This window comes from Colossoma macropomum, unplaced genomic scaffold (assembly GCF_904425465.1).
Source record: "Colossoma macropomum unplaced genomic scaffold, Colossoma_macropomum, whole genome shotgun sequence".
NCBI classification, from domain to species: Eukaryota; Metazoa; Chordata; class Actinopteri; order Characiformes; family Serrasalmidae; genus Colossoma; species Colossoma macropomum.
In genome coordinates, this window is record NW_023494809.1 from 21,842,138 (window position 1) to 21,861,781 (window position 19,644).

General features: G+C 37.5%; 1 protein-coding gene across 1 annotated transcript; it reads right to left on the reverse strand.

Moving 5' to 3' along the window:
* Positions 1–331: 331 nt before the first annotated feature.
* On the reverse strand, positions 332–14,693 carry pdha1b (pyruvate dehydrogenase E1 subunit alpha 1b). The gene is made up of 11 exons (XM_036558707.1): positions 14,565–14,693; positions 11,909–11,977; positions 10,229–10,402; positions 8,563–8,689; positions 6,966–7,057; positions 6,485–6,577; positions 6,239–6,394; positions 3,351–3,422; positions 3,124–3,191; positions 2,811–2,919; positions 332–1,340 (listed from the first exon to the last, which is right to left on the reverse strand). The coding sequence occupies exons 1-11, from the start codon at positions 14,619–14,621 to the stop codon at positions 1,176–1,178; spliced, it is 1,182 nt and encodes a 393-aa protein (XP_036414600.1). The 5' UTR covers positions 14,622–14,693; the 3' UTR covers positions 332–1,175.
* Positions 14,694–19,644: the final 4,951 nt, after the last annotated feature.

Genomic DNA, 19,644 nt, shown 5'->3' on the forward strand with positions numbered 1-19,644 from the left:
CATTTTTACTAACAAATTCAGGGGTGTTTATACACAAACAGGGCACTTCACAAAATATACAAAACTTGAACTTATGCTGTTTACTAACTAGTGATTTAATCTCAACAGTAGAACATGTACAAAAGCAGTTTACTGATTTAATCCTTTCTGTTTACAAGATCAGAGTATGTGTCAGTTTTGACCTGTTACATTTATAACATGTTACTCTGAGGGAATTTGCCCTTGTGTACCCTTGTGTTTTAAGGGCCTAACAGTTCATGATATACTTCATCTTCATTAGCTGGAACCATGAACAGTCAACAACACACAATAAATCACATATTATAGTGGCTCAAGTTATCCAAGTTTATTAAGTCACACTCACATGTTGCTATGTGGATTCTCCATCATACAACTTATTGCACTGTTGCACTGAGTTAACTGAACTAATGCATGTCATTAGCTTACTGTCTAAAGTGCAGTATATGCCAAGTGCTCAGGGAAGTGACAGGTATTTATTTAATAATTTTAAAAACATAGAGGATTCTGGCTGAACAGAATTAACAAAAAAGGAATGAATTCATTAACAATAATAATAATAATAATAATAATAATAATAATAAACTAACACTTTAGTGGGTTGACACACTCCTCAAGTTTGATAACAACAAAGAAAAACATGCGCACAAATTTCATAAGCGATTTGAAAACTAAACCTTGGGTACTGGCTGATACCCTGGTATAAATGTGTGCTGCCATTTTGCCAAAATATGTTAAAAAAACTAATACAAAGACTTTTTTAAGACAACTTGTAAACATGAGGTTGCCACGATTAAACAGTACCAATTCAGGCATTCTCTTCTTTCCTAGATGTTGGAAAACTAAAAGACATAATTAATCATGAAGAGGCAGACATCAATATTTATAATATTAAAACATTCTCACATTTCTATTAATCATGACACAAATTGAAACAAGGAAAATAAATAACATCTGACTGCTTTCAGGAATGTTTAATACTTGGCCCTCTGGATGTTGCAAAATTCATCCCTGGGATTTGTGCGTTTGCAGTTAGGTAACATAAACAAAGCATTTTGGACATCAGTGCTGAGGGGGGTTAGACTGTGCTGCTGGCTCTAAGGTGCTCTGTAGCAAGAATGTCCTGCTCATGTCGGGGTGAGGGCAGCCGGTGATTTTCAGCTGACGGACTTGAGTTTGGACCAGGGGTTAGTGCCACGCACCTCCATGGGTGGCTCATTGTAGAAGATGTGATTGCACAGCTCTTCCAGCGGGGGCTCTGGGTCAGACGTGGCAAACTGAGCTGCCTCCTCAATCTCCTTACGGATCTCCACGTCAATTTCCTATTTTGAGAAAGGAAAAAAACATGAGTGACGTGTAAATAAGTGATGTGTGAAGTTCTTACAACAGCAGGAGGGGGGCAGATCTTGTCATGTAGGGCCGAGTATCTTTATATTTAATATGTTTTAACATGTATTTATTTATTTTTTACTCATTTTCTTAGTTTAGTCACGGCCAACCTGCTAGTTAGGTCTTCACCTACTACACGATGCTAATAAGTAAGAAGGGTGAAGGCTTGCACATGCTTCACAAGACACAAACTGCCACCACATCTTTTCAAACTGCCAGCATGCTTGAAAGAGAAGGCTAACTGCCAATTCTGTTACGTCAGCTAACAGATGCCCATGTTGGCTATCATCACCCATGGGTGACCCTCAGTGAGAGAAGGGACCATCCTACCCACCCAGAGAGAGAGGCCAGTTATGCTCTCTTGGACTCCCGGTCACGGATGGCTGTGGAAGCACCAGGGATCAAACTAGTGATCTCCTGGCAGAAATTCGAATGTGAAACAAGATTTAGCACTGTTTTTGCTGAGCCAGAGAAGCTGCTGCATGCTTATGTGTACGCATGAATGCACAGGTTTTTCTACGTATTGTTCAGTTCTGTTTTAAACTACTTTAACAAAATTACATTTTTTTACTTCAGTTGTTAAAATATGGTTCTTATTAAAGGTTGAAGGGTCTGCTGTTAACTAACCAAAACAGGTTTCTTAAGCATCTAAAATTGTTATATTGGAAAATATATTCCTAATGCCACACATTCCAGCTTAGTATGTTTTATTTATGACAATAAATAAAACATACTAAATAATACTAATAAATAAGCCACAATCACTTTTGGTTTTGGATACAAAAACAAATACTTTGGGGTAATTTTGGGGAAAAAAGGTAAATATAATTTATCAGCCTGAAAATAGCAAATGGACTATTGAAAAAAAAAATAATAATAAAATATTTATACAAAAAGAATATATGTGTCATCTAAATTTCTTTTTATAAAATCTGATTTTTACTAGGTAAATATATTTATTTTAAAATATTTATTTTAAAAATATTTTAATATCTATCTTAAAGCAATAAACTTAACTCTAATATTTTTGCATTTAAAAAAGTATCAAACATGTATCGTTGAGGAATCTGTACTAAAATCAAGGTGAAATGTGAACAATACCCTAAAAAGCCCTAGTCGTGTGTTAGCACCTGCGTCAGTACATACATCTACCTTCTCACTCACTGCATGCAGCTGCATGAGTGTATACCCCTACCTCTACGTCTTCCTTACGACCTACAGTTACTGCTCATGCACCTATTTTCTTTGCGTTTTTGTGTTTTATCTTTGCACTGCTGTTTTTTTTTTATCTATTTTTTTATCACTGCACCAGAGAAGTAGCTTGACAGTATTTCACTGTACTGTACAACACTGCATTATTATAATGACAAAGTTGCACTGAATTAAATATAACTTGAGCTCACCTTTATTTCCTCCAGACTAGCCATATTATTGTTGATCATTCGATCCTTCAGCATTGAGATCGGGTCACTCTTACTGCGCACTTCCTGGATCTCCTCACGAGTTCGATAACTGGGGGGCAAAATACAGATTAGAAAGAGAATACCATGAACGCAGTCAACGAGGAAAAACAATCGTCTACGGTGCAAAAAGCTACAGCTACTGAACAGTGGGAGAAATGTGGAAGAGTCAGGGTGTGGTCACCCTGCTCTGGTGGACGGCACCATAGGAGGGACAAGCGATTACCACTGGGGAAAGGTCAAAGGCTAACCTCACCTGACCCCGGGATCGCTCATGCTGTGTCCATGGTAACGATAGGTCTGGAGTTCCATAAGAATAGGACCCTGGAGCAGACGGGTCAGGAGCGGGTCAACAAAGAGCCCAAGAGTTACAGATTTGTTCTGCCAAATGCAACTGTTACCACACAGCACTGCAGTCTACAGCTCATTACTGATGTTGTGGCTGATGAACAGTATCTGTGCTGAGCTCCAGCTGAAACTTACCTTTCCGGATCTGCAATAATCAGCTGCAAACTTGGTAGCTTCTCTCACACAAAGCACATCCATCCCATCCACCTGAAAGACAGAGAGTCAATGTTGTAGTGACTGTAGCGCCATCCCTTATAGCTCCACCTTGCCCCGATTAACTGTACAACTTATGGGCTACAGTCTGTAACTGTAAACCTACTAAATGCACTTACAGTGCTGTAAAAAAGTCTCAGCCATGAAATTTAACTATGTATCTGGGCATGCCCTGTGATGGACTGGCGACCTGTCCAGGGTGTTTCCTGCCTTCCGCCCAGTGACCACTGAGACAGGCTGCAGCTCAACTCGGCGACCCAGAAGGGTAAGCAGCTTTGAAAATGCATGTGCATATCTGGGCAGCTCATGTTAATAAATGAAAAAACATAAATAATGAAGCTTTTGCAGTATGTACATTTTTCCCCTTAAAGTCTCCTGAATTACGAGGTTGCTAAACAGTCTAAATATGAACACTGTCACATGCAAGCTAACACAAGCTAACCTCACTGAATTATCAAAACACCCCATGCAAACCAGAAAGCTTTGTCAAATGTGGTGGTTAAGCTTCTCTGGCAGTAGTAACCTACAGTTTGAGTAGCCGATGTTGTTATATAACAGCACTGAAGGGCAGTATTAGCTTACTTTCATGCAAGGTCAATTCAATGTGCAGGACTGTTAGCTTGCTTGTAGCATGCACGATTATTAATTAATCTTCTTAATTACCTCATAATTCAAAGGATCCATTTGAGGGAAAATATACACAAGACAAACTGTATCTGGTTTGGAACATTTTTGTTTAATATTACATGACGGCAATGTTTTTTTGAAAATGCCACTCATTTTTCTTAAAGAGAAAAACTGCTTAGACCTGTAAATTGGAAATTAGAAATTAATTTTAGAGCACTGTACAATTAGAAGAACACAAGTTCCGATTCCTGCATACCAGCTATTGCGTGGCTTTGTTACATTCCAACAGCAGCACACATGGTTTAATTTCATGAAGGACTGATTAGATAAACTGGGTACTGGACAGTAACTAAATACTGGGTTTCCTTAAGGACAGCTTTGGAAATGGTTTAGCTAAAACACTGACACATCAAATCACAATGGGATGATTATTTTGTATTTATAAGTGTGACAAATAAATATGCACTGCCGAGATAAATAGTTTTGCATGTCATTTTTTCAGACGCCGAAGCCTTTTTCACAGTACAGAATATGGTCGGTATTTCTAAAAAAAGAAACGGTTTCCATATTAATTACACATTAACATAGTTTCTATATTAACCATTGGATATACTTTTCAGCCATTAGTCATGAGGCACTGCTGAATCTTAGTGTGCTACGAGTTGACTAACACGTATGAATAAATCAAATACAACACTCCATGAAGAAGAGAGAATACTCCAATCACAAACATAGCAGATGATTAACATCTGATGGATTTTTAAAATCCACCCGATGCGCCGTCTGCTGCACCATTAGTTCATTTCAGGCCCTGATAATGTGATACGCCACCAGTAATTACAGGCCAGAATAATGTGATACGCTGATAATCGTACTAAATTCAGTGTGATTAATTTTCTGTGCGTGAACTTTTACAAAATGAACAAACAGACTGTCACCTCTGGGTCAAATGTTCAAAATTCAATTGGTGAATCTATAAGTCAAATGATTCATTTTAACCCTTAGAAGTCTCGAGTTATTACTGTTGTTTTGCCACAGATTTATATGTCATTACATACTTAATTACATAGTTATTTAAGTAGTGAATTCATACAAATGCAAAGAACATTTTTCTTTCTGCAAAACTACACTGTATGCCCAACAAGTCTTGTAATCATCACAGCTCTGCCTCTCTTACCTATCATCTGGTATGTTCTGTCACTTAATGTTACCAAGAATCACCTACATTGGCAGGAAAGGTCAGTTTGACTGGATGCAAAAGAACCACAAAGCATTGCTTTTGTGTGACATGTCTAGGTGGACATTTAAAGCGGGGCTACAACACAAACACACTCACAGTTAAAAAAGCAGTATGTGTCAGAACAAACGTCAGTATATCTCGTTTACTAACTGCTAAGGCTATGCTCATATTACTAGGCTTACTAGGCTTAAGTGGCACAAATTCAATTTTTTTGTGTTAATGTGATGGAGATTGTTTTTTCAGGGCTGTGTGGACACACAAATCTGATATTCTCAAATTAGAACGGGGGCACTTTTGATATGTAGTCTAGATACATATCAGATTTGTGGCCATGCCGTAAACAATTGAAAACGTATCTCTAACTTTGCGTTTGATTAAAATTCTATATCTCTTTGATATTTAGCTTCTTAATTTGATCTGTTTTATATGGTTTTAAATAAATATTCATAGTTCCTTCTATCACTGTTAAACTTTCTCACCTGCCTGTAAAGCACTTTGAGCTGCCAATGGTATGAAAAGTGTTCTATAAATAAAAATAAAGATATTATGCAACCTTAATAAGAGTGGTGTGTGTGGCGGACTGTGCATGTGCCATCACAGAGCATTAACTTGGCAGCAGTGCCTAACCTGAAGTTAAGGCCAGTAAACAATGCAAAATCAATGCATCTGACCCTTCTCGCATTCATCTTGCTCTAATAATGAACAGACATGTAGGCAGCCAATCAGCATGTAACACTCTGGCAAGCTTAACATGCAATAGATATCAGCGCACGTGTGGGCAGAGAACATACTCATTCAATAACGTAGTACTGATTGAATGTTTAGAATTCAAAATTTTGACAGAATTTCTCTGGTTATTTCAATGAGCTACAAGTAAGAAACAATTCATATAAAATTACAACATACTTTTGTTTGCGGTTAACTGCTTATGAATGTGTATTACCCTCAGTCCAGGAATGAAGTCTCCTCTCTTGAAGTAGTCTGTGCTGGCCGATGCTCGCTCCACCGAGGTACCCATTCCATATTTATTGTTTTCACAGATGAAGATGCAGGGGAGCTTCCACAGTGCCGCCATATTGAAAGACTCAAATATCTGACCCTGATCAGCACACAAAGCATGATATTAAGTGGAGAGGCAGTCAGTCACTTTCTCCCACTCCAGAGGTCACTTTTATAAAGAGCATCTGACCTGGTTAGCAGCTCCATCCCCGTAGAGCGTGACGCACACCTCATTACTGCCTTTGTACTGGCATGCAAGAGCCACTCCAGCCCCAAGGGGAACCTTTGAGGAAAGATAAATAGTTTACAACAGTGGAATAACAAATATTCAGTGAACATTTCAAAGGCATCAATTTTGAAATTCAAAAAATCAAGTTAATGAAACACGGCATTTTAAATCTTGTCTTTGCACCGTTTTACTCCAATACAGGTCAAAGCAGATTTATAATTCACTGCTTTCTGTTATTATTTGTATTTTACCTGCTGTCTCAACTTTTTTGGAATTGGGTTTGTAAGAAAATCCATTAAATATCAGTGCTTTATTGAATACCATGAAGCCTCAATATTGGCTGACAGCATCAGCCTACTGAAAAGCCCTTGTGAAATACTGAATGTCCATTATACTATTGTAGGACAATGGAAGTTAAAAACAGAGGGCAAATGAATGTCACCTGGGCTCCCACGATTCCATTTCCACCGTAGAAGTGTTTTGCATACATGTGCATAGATCCTCCCTTGCCTTTCGCTACTCCACCCCTTCTGCCTGAGAAAGGTTACAACACTCAAATTGAAATGCAAACAGTGATGTAATCGTGGACTTAAATGCACTTTCATTGTAAATTGCTCACTCAAAATCCTTTTTATTCTGAGAATGGGTATAATCTATGCCTGGAGAAAAGGCTCTTAAGGGAAGCTTCACCAAATCCTTTTCCTTTTAAACTATTTTATTCTAAACCTTGCCTTAAAAGGCCTCCATGCATGACTATTTAATCGTTTCAAAAATGTCCTTTTTTGAATGAAATGGTGCTACTTCAGTTCCCCAGTTCAATCTAAACCAATCATAAGCATCAGTAAGATTTGAGGTTTTTTAAAAAAATAAAGTGTTGGAGTGAGTGTGAGTGATGGACAACTTTAATAAATATGTGACAATAGAACGGCCCCTAGTGTGTAGAAAGTTAATGGCACACATTTGAGCTGTTCATCAATACTGTGGACTCAAGATGAGGAATTACTATTATTAGAAGAAATTATGTTATTTTAAATATAATGTTTAATTACGTTCATTATTTTTGACTCAATTCACTTTTTTAAATCAGTGCCCCCAAGCCCACCCTTTAAGAAATACTCTTGAAAGTCTATAAGACATATGCTAATGTTAAAAAATTATATCACCATAATTATCTAATCTTTCACAGTTTATGATATTATCATGATAATGGAAGAGAAAAAACACTACATGTGAAAGATGTACACGTACATCATGTACATGTAGGTAGAGTTTTTAATAAACATCATATGTTGTTTTTTCTATATTCTGGGGGTTTTGTGGGATCTCTGTCTTTGATGGGTCATTGTATAATTGTACATTCATTTCTGTTTTTCAACAGTCTTAATGGACATCATGTCTTTGGTTTCCACTAGTTGGGGATCCTCTAACTAGCTATCCTTGTATGAAAGAATAGTAATGGGTCCTTGACCATGAGTTGTGAAGGCATTCAGTCCAATAACACACTAAAACAGATGTTTTAAGGTCAAATAAAGCATAAGATCACAATGTGACAGCTTAGTGGGAGCTTGTGAATCCAGAGCTGCTCCAGAGTGACAGCATTTCAAAGCGTTCACAATAAAATTATCATGTGTGTTGAATACTGCAGTATACCTTATTACTACTTATTACCTTATTAGTGAATTACAGCTTAATTTACAAATAGCTTTGACTGAACCGCTGAAAATGTTTAAGAAAAATGTTTCACAAAAACATTTACTGAGAGATCAGAAACTGCACAATGACTTCTATTACAAGTGAATTTCAGTCAGTGGGATTTCTTTCTTCTCTTAGTACAGGGAAACACACCGAAATTATTGTTTGGGGTAACTGACTGTATGTTACAGACGCAGCAGATAGAGACTAGGTTGAAAAACTAATAACACCAGATGACCTTAACAATAACAGTAATAACAATACACTGCTTTAAAGGATGATTAATAGATGTTTTAATGTATAAACAAACAATTTTGTGAAAGTCTGAGTAATGAAAGGAGACAAACCTGTGAGCTCAGCCAGAATCTCCTTCACAGACACACCTCGAGTGTAGGTGTACCCATGAGCTCGATACGCTGTGATCAGGTGGTCAGTGGGGTTAATGCTGGTTTCAATGCCCACAGCACAAGCCTCCTGAGAGAAAACAGAGATAGAATGGTCAGTGTATTAAGTGTGGGTGTACAAGAATTTGCTTTGCTCAAACTACACAAACATCAAATGAATAACAAAAGAAATTGTGTTCAAGTTGGATTCACATTCACGATCTTTAGCTTTTAGAAAAAATGCATGTGGCTGTTAACTCTATGTCTTTTGAACAGTTCTTTTTCTTACTATAGTCACCAAATTTATTACAATGTGTAGGCTTCAGAACGTTGCCTTGACAACAGAGAATAGCTGGTCATCCGTTGCAAAGAATTCCATTATTGTTTTAGTTATATGTTGCAGTTTGGCTGCCATTTGTAAATACTTTCTTTCACAACCTGAGGCTACAGACATCATTCTTGCACTAGTGGGGACGTTTCTTTCTGCTTCTGTTGAATTGCTGTACTCTGTGTATTAAGCAGGATGTCATATTTTTAAGTGCTGTTAAACCAAGATCTTGAGTGTCATGCACTCTTGATACTCAGCATGAACACAGGTTTTTAAAGTGCTTGTTTAATGTCTGTTACAGAAAATAAATATTTGGTTTTTTTGTTAGGTTGGGGCGAGGGGGGATGAGGTCAGCCTTTCTTCTCTACTGGCCAAAAACCGAAAGAGCCATTTTTGACCATTTTCTCCCAAAATGTTTTTGTGGCTGAAATTTCTGTGGGGAAAAAAAGCGACCTCAGTGACTGCAACCACATATTCCTCCACTACTGTCGCTGAAGGCTCACCTTACTTTTATGGCTTTAAAATCTGATTGGTTAACACAGAAAAAAAAACAATTTTTTCAGCTCTGGGGTGCCTGGAGCTTTCCACACAAAAGACAGGACACATTAAAAGCAAGGCGTCCAGCTTTCCAAAACAGCAGGCAAAACACTTCTCCCCCTTTGAAAAAGTATCTTGGTCCATATGTATTCCCCCTAAAACCTTGGGGTTTTATACACATTTTAGATATTTTTTGCATTTTGAAAAAAATCCACCTTTGTTAATTTTGTTATAGTACACATCAGTTTTCTCATACATGCATCATAATCTACTGGAACTGCTGAATAGTGATAAAATTGAATCTGTACCTTTTGACCACTACAGCTGGATGATACTAGCAAATCCTGGACAAAAGGTATTGGGATAATATTGCTACCTAGTGTGACTGTGACAGTATTTGAAGGGTATTAAAATTGGTGAATCCTTAATGTGATGTGGTTAAAAGACTAACATGCAGACAAACTTATTTGCACTTTTTGTGAAGCATTTTAGCTGTGTACTAGTGTTCAGTGTACTATTAGTAGTAGTAGTAGTATTACTTTTATTATTGACATTTGTTGAAGGAAGTAAATGTTTGACCCCCAAAAAATTACCTACAGAAGCCACAGAAAATCTGGAATGTCTGAGACTGGTCAGGATGCTCCCACACAAACAAAAAAAAACTAGTACTCATTTGCATATTACAGTCTTCTGTGAGATTAGTCATGCAAAGGCCAATATTCTACTCTATTTTAACTCATGAGTAGCCTAAGCTACAGTTCTCACCTGTCCGTCATAGAGGTGACAGAAGCCTCGAATGATCTTCTGCTTGTACAGCTGATCTGCTTTCAGCTCCATGCGCCTCAAGGTCTGCATGGTGCGGTAGTACTTTAGCCCCTGCTCCCGCGTCAGCACAGCATGTGTGGGTGGGCCTTGGTCCAGACGGTGCAGCTCACATTTCTTGAAGGGATGAGTGCACAGTAAAAGTTTAAAAACAATGGAAATCTATCCCTCAGCAGGGTTCAAATCATCTGAGAGAGCATTTTATAAAACTGTCATGAAATTTTCATATCCTCAAAAACTGGTACCAAGAATGGACTAAGCATCTAATGCACAGCCTGGCCAGCTAAGCTGCTGACACAGAGGGACTGTCAGCAAAACCTGCAATCTTTTCTGATTCTGAAGCAGGAGTTTCAATACTACCAGTATTAACACACAAAGATTTCCATGACTTACCATCAATCACAAGACAGCAGCACATAAACCAGGGTCACTGTTAGGTCTTATATATGTATCTAGCTCATTCTTTCTGTATTTTTCAAGTACCATGGTTTAAGTGGGACCAGTCATATTGGTCAGTTTCCCATGCCTCTAAATAAATGTTCAAAGGAAAAATCATGACATTTTATGGTTAAGTTTCAGAGATATTGAACTGTTTTATTCCATAAACTACAATGTGTTATTCCTACATCTTCCAGAATTCCCCTGTGCTGTTTGAGGTGAGTGGGGCGTGGCTACTGTGTGGTCTGCACTGCAAGGACAAACAGGCAATGCAACTCATCACCTCCTACAACCAAAACAGGGCAGAAGGCAACTGGATTTTCTTCTTCTTTGAGTCACTAGTTTAGGCTGCTACTTTGACAAAATACACCATTACACATAAATGCAGTGAGAAGCATTTGCAGGTATTCAAAACACACCAAGCTTGAAGATTTCAAGGAGTTTTGATTTTTTGAGCCAATATCAAATCCAGACTGGAGATTCGTGGACACTATCAACAGAAACAACACCAACATCGAAGAAAAGTCAACCTACCAAAAGGCAGACTGTCAGTAATAACTGAACACTTCTAAATATGCATTAGCTACAACAAAGTGTGCTTGCTTAACAATATTACAAAATGCATCTCAGCTTAGTAAAGTTACCTGAAATATACTGAGTTAGATTTGTTTTGCATTCATAATCTGACTTCATGGGGTGGATAGACTGGGCTCTTCAAGCATCATTGGTCCTGTTTCCTTTTTCACAGCTTTGATGGTAAAGACTGAGATTTTTCAAAGCTCTGGCACGATGCTACAACAATTTAAAAAAAACAGCCAGTGACCTCTCCCCTTTAACAATAGATAATGGACTGTTACACAACCACAAACAGGCCAAGCATCCACTGCTTACTCATTTTTTTAAACAATATATCGCATTGCAGGCTATAAACATGCTAGCGTGTTTTTTCATACCTTCCCATCATTACATCACAGCCCTACCCAGTGACAATACTTTTAGCATGTATACACCTGATAACATGCTGAAATGGCTGGGTTTGTTTTATTCAGGTTCTTAGCTTCCAGGATTCTACAGGACAATCTTTGGACACATTCCATGGCAGAGTAAAATTCCAGGTTGTTCCCAATACAGGGAAACACTGACTAAATGTAAACATGAGACACATCAAAACTCTCAGTACTTTACCTTGATGTCAAAGCTGGCCTGGGGAGTGAAGTCTGCATAAGAACGAGTTGAGACCACCAGTCTGGAGCCCTGAGGAAAAAGAGAACACTTAAGAAGGACTATTATGATGAATAGATAAAATAATGATTGATGAAAGCTGTGCAATGAATTATGTTCAGGTTTTGTCATTCGGTAGAGTTCATTTTAACATGTTTGCATTTAATAATTAATATACATTAAAATGCAGCTGTATTCCACTACATTTAGTTTTTACACTATGGAAAGCAAGTGTTTACATGAATACGCAACGTTATTCAATTTATGAAATCCATATTTCTTGAAGTATTTGAAAGACTAAGCATTTAATAAAAAAAAGCACTTTCAATACTTCTGCAGGTTAATTAGTGGCCCAGTGTGAAAAATGAAGACAGCAATGTCTCTGCAAATGTTTAAATTACAGCAAACGTGCATAGATGAGCGATGGCATCATAACCTGATTGCTAATATGTTCTTATATGCATGCTGAATATGCATAAAGTCATTACTAGGCCTGAGGATGAAACTGCTGATGTTGAAGAAACCCTTGTTATAATGATCTATATACTGCTCTGGTACTAACTGATGGTGGGGGATGCAGAGGTGGCGTTGCTGGAACATGCGGTGAGGTTAAGTCAGCAAGCTCAGACATGGCAGACAGCAGCTGAAGAATATGAGTGGATAACTGGAGAGAGAAACAGCCGGCCGATGAGGCCAGTTTAGGAAATACCCTAATCACTGGATCACCCATATTTCAGCAGGAGGTACATTCCATACAAGAACTTTCTCCCAGTGACATTACGACAGTACACACTTCTCTATATCTGACCTACATGGGTTCTTCTAGGACACAACAAAGCAAACTCCACAGTTATTTCAATGTGGCAGGACAACAATTCAGCTAAATAGGAAGACTCCAAGATCTGACCCTTTTGGGTGTGGGATATACAGCACTAAAGAGTGGAATAAACATACTGCACTACAGCCTCACTGACATCTTACCTCTGACACTGTTTGTGCACCCTATAAGGCAACCACAGACAGAAAACAAGACATTGAGAAGACTTAAGAGGGATGGTTTGATTTGCAGCACTAACTCACACTGGACATGGACGAAAAGTATAACAAGCACTCTCTATACCCATATTATTCATGTGCTTGATGCCTACAACTAATTTGCCTATATGAATTATGTACTAAAATAAAGATTATACGCAGGGTTGGGATGTGACAGAATCCAAGTATTGGGAATACATATTCAGAATACAGAAATTTAGTATCTGTATTCAGTCCAAGTTACATTTTGTAAAGACAGTATATAGAATACAGTTACTTTTTACATTTTTAGAAGCATATTTTTACAGTACTAAACCACTAAACAGAAAAATATCAATAGAAACACCATCAAAACATGTTTATAAACTTTTTTTTAAATCACAACATTTAAAAAGTGGCTTCTTTACAGCCACCGAAGCTCCTGCTAAAACCTGAGTAGACTAATAAATCAAAGTGATAAGCAAGTTATTAACCTCAGCATTACTAAATTATTGTAAGGGGCGACCGAACCGATCCTCAGGAGTTGACATGTTACATGTTGATGTGATACTAGCCATTAACTAAAAATCACACAGCTGCCCACTTTGTAGTCAAATTTGTTATTGGGAATGTGGTGAATTGTGGGATTATGGGAAAAGCAGTGGACTCAAGCGGGTAAATGGAGCCAAAATGATGTTGAGAATTTCATAACTTCATTTAAATAAGTGATTTTTATGCAACAAAATAGCAGAAGAATTACATGAAGAAAACTGCCACCAAGTAAGTGAGGAACAGTGTTAATTAAATAAAAATTAAAAAAAGATTTTCCCATGTGTCTCATCAATATGTACCCTAAATGTATTCTAAACATGATACTTTTTATGTATTGTAATGAAATATGTTACTGCATGCATTAAGTACAGTGTATTCAGTATTCAGCCATCACTACTTTTTCATGATCTGTTTTGCTTAGGTCAGGTTTGAGTGCAATTTAATCCAAAAGCCAGACTACAAAACATTTTCTAAACCTGATAATTTACAGTTCTGAGGAGTTACAGTTTACAGTGTTTGTATTCTACAATTACAACTTGAGTTGTCTTAGTTCATCATCAGGCTCGTCATAAGTTTAAATACAGAAAACAGCTTAGACGTGGCCCTCTTTGCTCGGGAGTTTCAGCAGAATTTATTGTAAAACTTATTTTGTTCATAAAAAAAAGATCCTGAGGTTTGTGCCAACGTCAGCATCGTATAAAAGGTTGTGTCCTAAATATCTGTCAACATGACCCCGTCCTGTCAATGCTGCCCTGTCAAGCCTCAGCTGGGCAGCAGTGTAGACGCTGAGATGTTATTCAAGCGAACTTTTCCCGTTAGCAGAGAGATCCAGCTGGCTGTTTGCTAAGATATTATCCTAGTTAGCTATGCAGGTTAGCACGCTGTTTGGCTATATTAGCTAGAAGGCTAGTACAAGACAAGGTCAATGGATTTAGCTCGCTAGCCAGCTAAGCCTCACTTGCTAACGTTAGCTGCCGAGCTAGCTGAGTGGTTTCTGCATCAGTTCACTCATACAGACCACAGACCGCACACAAGCACACAATAACATACGTACATTTTTGCTGGCACCGCCTCTCAGCACGTTAGAAATGAATGTCAGCATGTTCTGCATGCTACAGAGCTGACTGTCTGAAGGGCCGGTTAGCGCAGAGCTTCCACCCTCAGCACCTCCTCTCTCTCTCGGCTGAACGACTGATGGGGAGTCGATTCCAGAAGAGTCGATTCTTCGACTCCTACGCGTCTGGGAGTCGGGATCGACTCTTGGCCAGTGACTCTGTGAGAGTCGAAATGCTTGGGGTCGACTTTGTGTTTTTTCAGCCCGTTTCAGCCACTGGACATAAATATACAGCCATTTAGTAAGTCAAAAGAAATGTTCCATAATTATGACATAGTATCTTATAATTATGACTTGTTCTCAACTCATAATAATGACCAAGTGTCTCATAACAATGAGAGAATTTGCTCATAATTATGAGAAATTAAGTCGTAATTATGATATGCTAAGTCATAATTATGACAGTTGTTATTGTGAATGTGAAAGTCGTAATTATGGGAAGTCATAATTATGAAATGCTTTATCACAATTATGAGATGCTAAGTCATAACTATAAGATGCTAAGTCATAATTGTGAGATAGTATGTCATAACTATGACATAGTAAGTCAGTATTATGAGATACTTAGATATAACTATGATATGCTAAGACTGAATCTCATTACTTAGAGATAGTAAGCCATAATTATGACATGTCATTATTATGAGATACTAATTCATAATTGTGAGATTGAATCTCATTATGGATACCTAGTCATAATTATGAGATGCTATGTCATAATAATGAGATATTAAGTGATAATTATGAATGAATAAAAAGGTTCTTCTTCTTGTTATTCTTATATATTATTATTCTTTTTAGTATGGAGACAGGCATAAAGCAGGAGAGAGTCTGAGTTAGAGCAGTGTGAGTTTGTTCACCAGCCACTTTAAGAACAAACTCTGCTCACAAAACCCTTTTTTTTGACATGGCTGCCTCTGCACTGCACAGTATAACTGGTCCAATAAACAGTGATTAGAACCAGTACAAGGAACGAAAACCAAAAACAAACTTTTTTCCACAGGATGTTGTGGAAAACATGATGAGGCTGAAGCTTCTTATGAAGCTTCTCCCTGCTACTTATTCATAATTTCTGTTCCACCTTAAATGGTGGTGCAGTTACATTATGGTGCATAAGCACCACTGAGGTAAATGCTGCATCATTTAAGGTGGAACTGAAAAGCTGAATGAGCTGGCGAATACAAAGCCAACCTCAGCCTCATGAAAAGAGGAATAAAAGATAACATCCAACTGCTATGGAATGAAAACGTGCTTCCATTTTCAAAGAATTGAAAAAGAATTCGAAAACATTTCTTTTCAATGAATTATGACTACAGTACCCTGATGAGAAAACCTATACAAGAAACCATTAAGTGTTTCTGTTGGTACCTAATGGTTTTGTAATGTGTTTTGGCTTTTTTTAATAGGTCGATATCAAAATGTAAAGGATCCTAATGGTTTAACAGGTGACAACTGGATGATTCTAAATGCATTTGATGGTTTCCCAATGGGATCTAAAATCTAATTCTACAGGAAACTAGTGGTGTGTGTTGAAAACCATTAAGCCAATTCCCATATGAAAGCAAAAGCATTCAAAAAAACTTAAAACCATCTTAATCCTAATGGTTTTTAATGGTCCTTTTTCAGCAGGGTTTCCCCTGAAATGGGTTGTCTGATGGTACGTTGTGTTGAAATATTAATCAGCTGTAATCGTTTATTACAAATTACTAATTTGTCAAACTTCCTGATGTTACTTGGTATAATCTATGAATTTTCATCGTGTCACTGTAGTCTGTAGCTACTCCAGAAATTGGATAAACTACATGTAGGGTGGTTTAGTCTCTGCTGTATCCCTTCATCACCAACTCTGGAGCTGTCTTGGTTTTAAATTAAGTGGAGTCGAAGAGTCGATTCAGTTGATTCCAGCAACAGGAGTTGAGAGCCAGAGTTGACTCCAAAAAACACTGAGTCAGGCACCATACCATACTTTACCATACCATAATCAGGCTACCATTTATTTTTGAATCACAATAGATACATTTGAGTTTGACAACAGCAACAAAAATAAACAAACAAAACAAATATATATATATATATATATATATATATATATATATATATATATATATATATATATATATATATATATATTAGTAATGTTTTGTTCCATTAATGTTTTTTGCCCTTTTCATTCGTTTAAGTTTGCCAGAACTTAATGTATTCCTTTTGAAAACACTGGAAGGAAGATTACAAAAAACAATCATTTTGTCTTTTAATTCATATGATGTGATGAATATAATTAATGATCTGGACATGAACTAACAAGGTAAAAAAAAAAGGTTTAATTTTAAGAATTTGATTTTTCTGTCCTCCAAAATAACCCCATTTTCTGATACAGCAAATAGAAACCTGCATCAATTGGACCTGTGCACAACTTTTAAAAAGGGGATACCGACATTTACTACCAGGTGTCACCCAGGAGCGCTGTATCACTCTATAATAGTAACAGTTGCTCAAACTGCTCCAGAGCCTGTAAGAGTAGTGTTTGAATCAGGTTAAACTATCAGAAAATCTTTAGTGTTCATGCTGTCTTGCTCAATACTTTGTCTTTGCAATCATTTAGCAACCAAAATTGGGTAATATATTTTCTGAACAGTCATTGCTGTCATTGTTGGCACCAGTATTTCAAATGTAGGGCTTTTCCTAAAGTAGTAACTTGATTTTGCGTCATTATTGCCCTTGTTGCGTTGTTTGAGCAGTGAAAATGCCTGAGCTGTGACCTCCACAACTGAACCGAACTGTTTCAGCAACAGTGGCTGTAAATTGGTCATTGGGCTGAAGGCAGGAAACACCCTGGAAAAGTTGCCAGTCCATTACAGGTCCGACACACAGTAACTGTCCACACAGTTACAGGTCGAACACACAGACATATGCATTCACACACACACACACACACACACACACACACACACGCACAAACACGCACACAGACACACGCACACTCACACCTAGGGCCAATTTAGCATTTCCAATTGACCTGACTGCATGTCTTTGGACTGCTGTAGGAAGCCAGAACATTGAATAAACTAAAAGTAATCTTAGCATGTGCAAAAGTTGCCTTTTCAGTTGTTAATTTACTCATTAGGTCTTAATGGGCCTGTTAAAACTATTTAGGCAGGCCAAGAATCATCAGCTGATGCCAATTACAGACTGTAATAAATACAACTCAATACAATCTTATATTAACATTCTACAACCATGGGCTCCTCTAAGCAGCTTGCTGAGAATCTAAAAATGAAGCTAAGTGATGCCTATGAAGCTGGGAAAGGCTATTAAAAGATATCAAAGCCCTTCCATCTTACAATTTTTACTGTCTGAAATGGCAGTTAAGGGGAGCTATGGAAGTCAAGGCAAGATCTTGAAGACGACTCTTATATAGAACTGCTTGTATGCGGGTCAGAAATGCAAAGCAAAACCCCTATAGGACACGCAGGAAGGTTTATCTGACACAGGAGTGGTGGTGCACCATTCTACTGTGCAATGTTGCTTGTACAAGCTTGATCTGCATTGAAAAGTCATCAGAAGGAAGCCTTACCTAAAAATTCTATAGAAAAGTCAATGTCTAAAGCATGCAAATCAACAACTCTATAAGCCAGAGGCAATTTTGGAAAAAAGTGCTGTGGACTGGTGAAGTAAAAATGGGGATTTCTCAATCATCAAGGTTATGTCTGGAGAAAAAATGAGCAGCATTTGATGAAAAGAACACCTTGCCAACGCATGGTAGGTCTATTATTATTTGGGGTTGTATGGAAGCCAGAGACAAAGGAAGCACTGTCACAATCAGTCATGAAATTGAAGCTGAAAAGAGGCTGGCTTCTACATCAGGACAATGATCCAAAACATACCTCAAAATCTATCAAACTTCTTCAAGAAATGCAAGCTGAAGCTTTTGGAATGGCCCTCACAGTCCACTGACATGAACATGTTCAGTCTCTATTATACTGTACCTAATGGTGGTATAGTTTAATGTCTATATTTAATGTCTCTTTGCACTCATCTTCTGCTGTGCTGGTTTAAATATAGCACTGTGTTCCAGAGCACCTATATTTCGTTTCTCACTCAACACACGTCTGTGGTGATAAAGAATGACAATAAAGTTGACACTGTCTTTCACAAAGCTAGAGGAAAGATGAAATTACGATTCTGTAAGATTCTCTACATTTAAAACCTGAATTAGTCAAACAATTACCTCTTGACTTCTTGATAGCAGAGCTTTAAAAATGCATGCGGCTCAGAGGAGCAGGAAAATCTGCTGGATAGCCCTTGGGCTGTTTAATTTTCTATTGCATGCATTATGAGAACAATGTTTTAAAAAATGTTTGTCACTTTTCTTTCACAAAATGACCTGTTTATTAAAATCAAACACAAATAAATAAAAAAACAGGGTGTCCTTTTGGGGTGAGATGCCTTGAGGAAATTGTGCGATACTGGAAAGAACTCATATAGAGCAGCATTTCAAAAAGAAGATTTTCTGAAAATCGAAATATTTGGAATGAATCTGAGTTAGTATACATTGTATACACTGTACATACATACTTTTACTTAAATTCACTTAAAGAGACCGTTTATGTAACTTAGTTTCCATGTGTTTTGGGGAGCGAACAGTAAGTTTCTGCAGCTTACTACATTAAAGGGGAATTCCACCAATTTTTCAAAATTTCTGAATAATTCAGTCCTTGAGATGTAAACAGAGTCATTCAGACTGGTTTAATGTGAAATGGTTAATTGTGGGGAAAATAACAGACTCTGCTTTCAGAAATAAAACTAAATCAGTGTATTACAAATTTATAAAAAAAAAATGATAAAAGCCAAAACCTTGTCACAAAACTATCATAAAACAATGCCTCTGACATCAGGCAGCGTATTTCTAAGCATTCCATGTAATAACCATCTATGAGGGAGCTTTTAGAGGTGGACGTCTGGTTCCTATCACCACCTTTGTGTACAATTCTGACTCCGTAAGTTTTTCTAGAACGGATCA

Bases quoted from the DNA above. Each gene is read 5' to 3' on its own strand.
- pdha1b (XM_036558707.1), bottom strand. From the start codon at position 14,621: ATGCAGAACATGCTGACATTCATTTCTAACGTGCTGAGAGGCGGTGCC. The intron at 10,403-11,908 runs GTAAAGTACTGA...CATCCCTTCAAG, and splicing joins AGGCCAGCTTTGACATCAAG to AAATGTGAGCTGCACCGTCT. The intron at 6,578-6,965 runs GTGACATTCATT...CTTTCCTCAAAG, and splicing joins ATGGAATCGTGGGAGCCCAG to GTTCCCCTTGGGGCTGGAGT.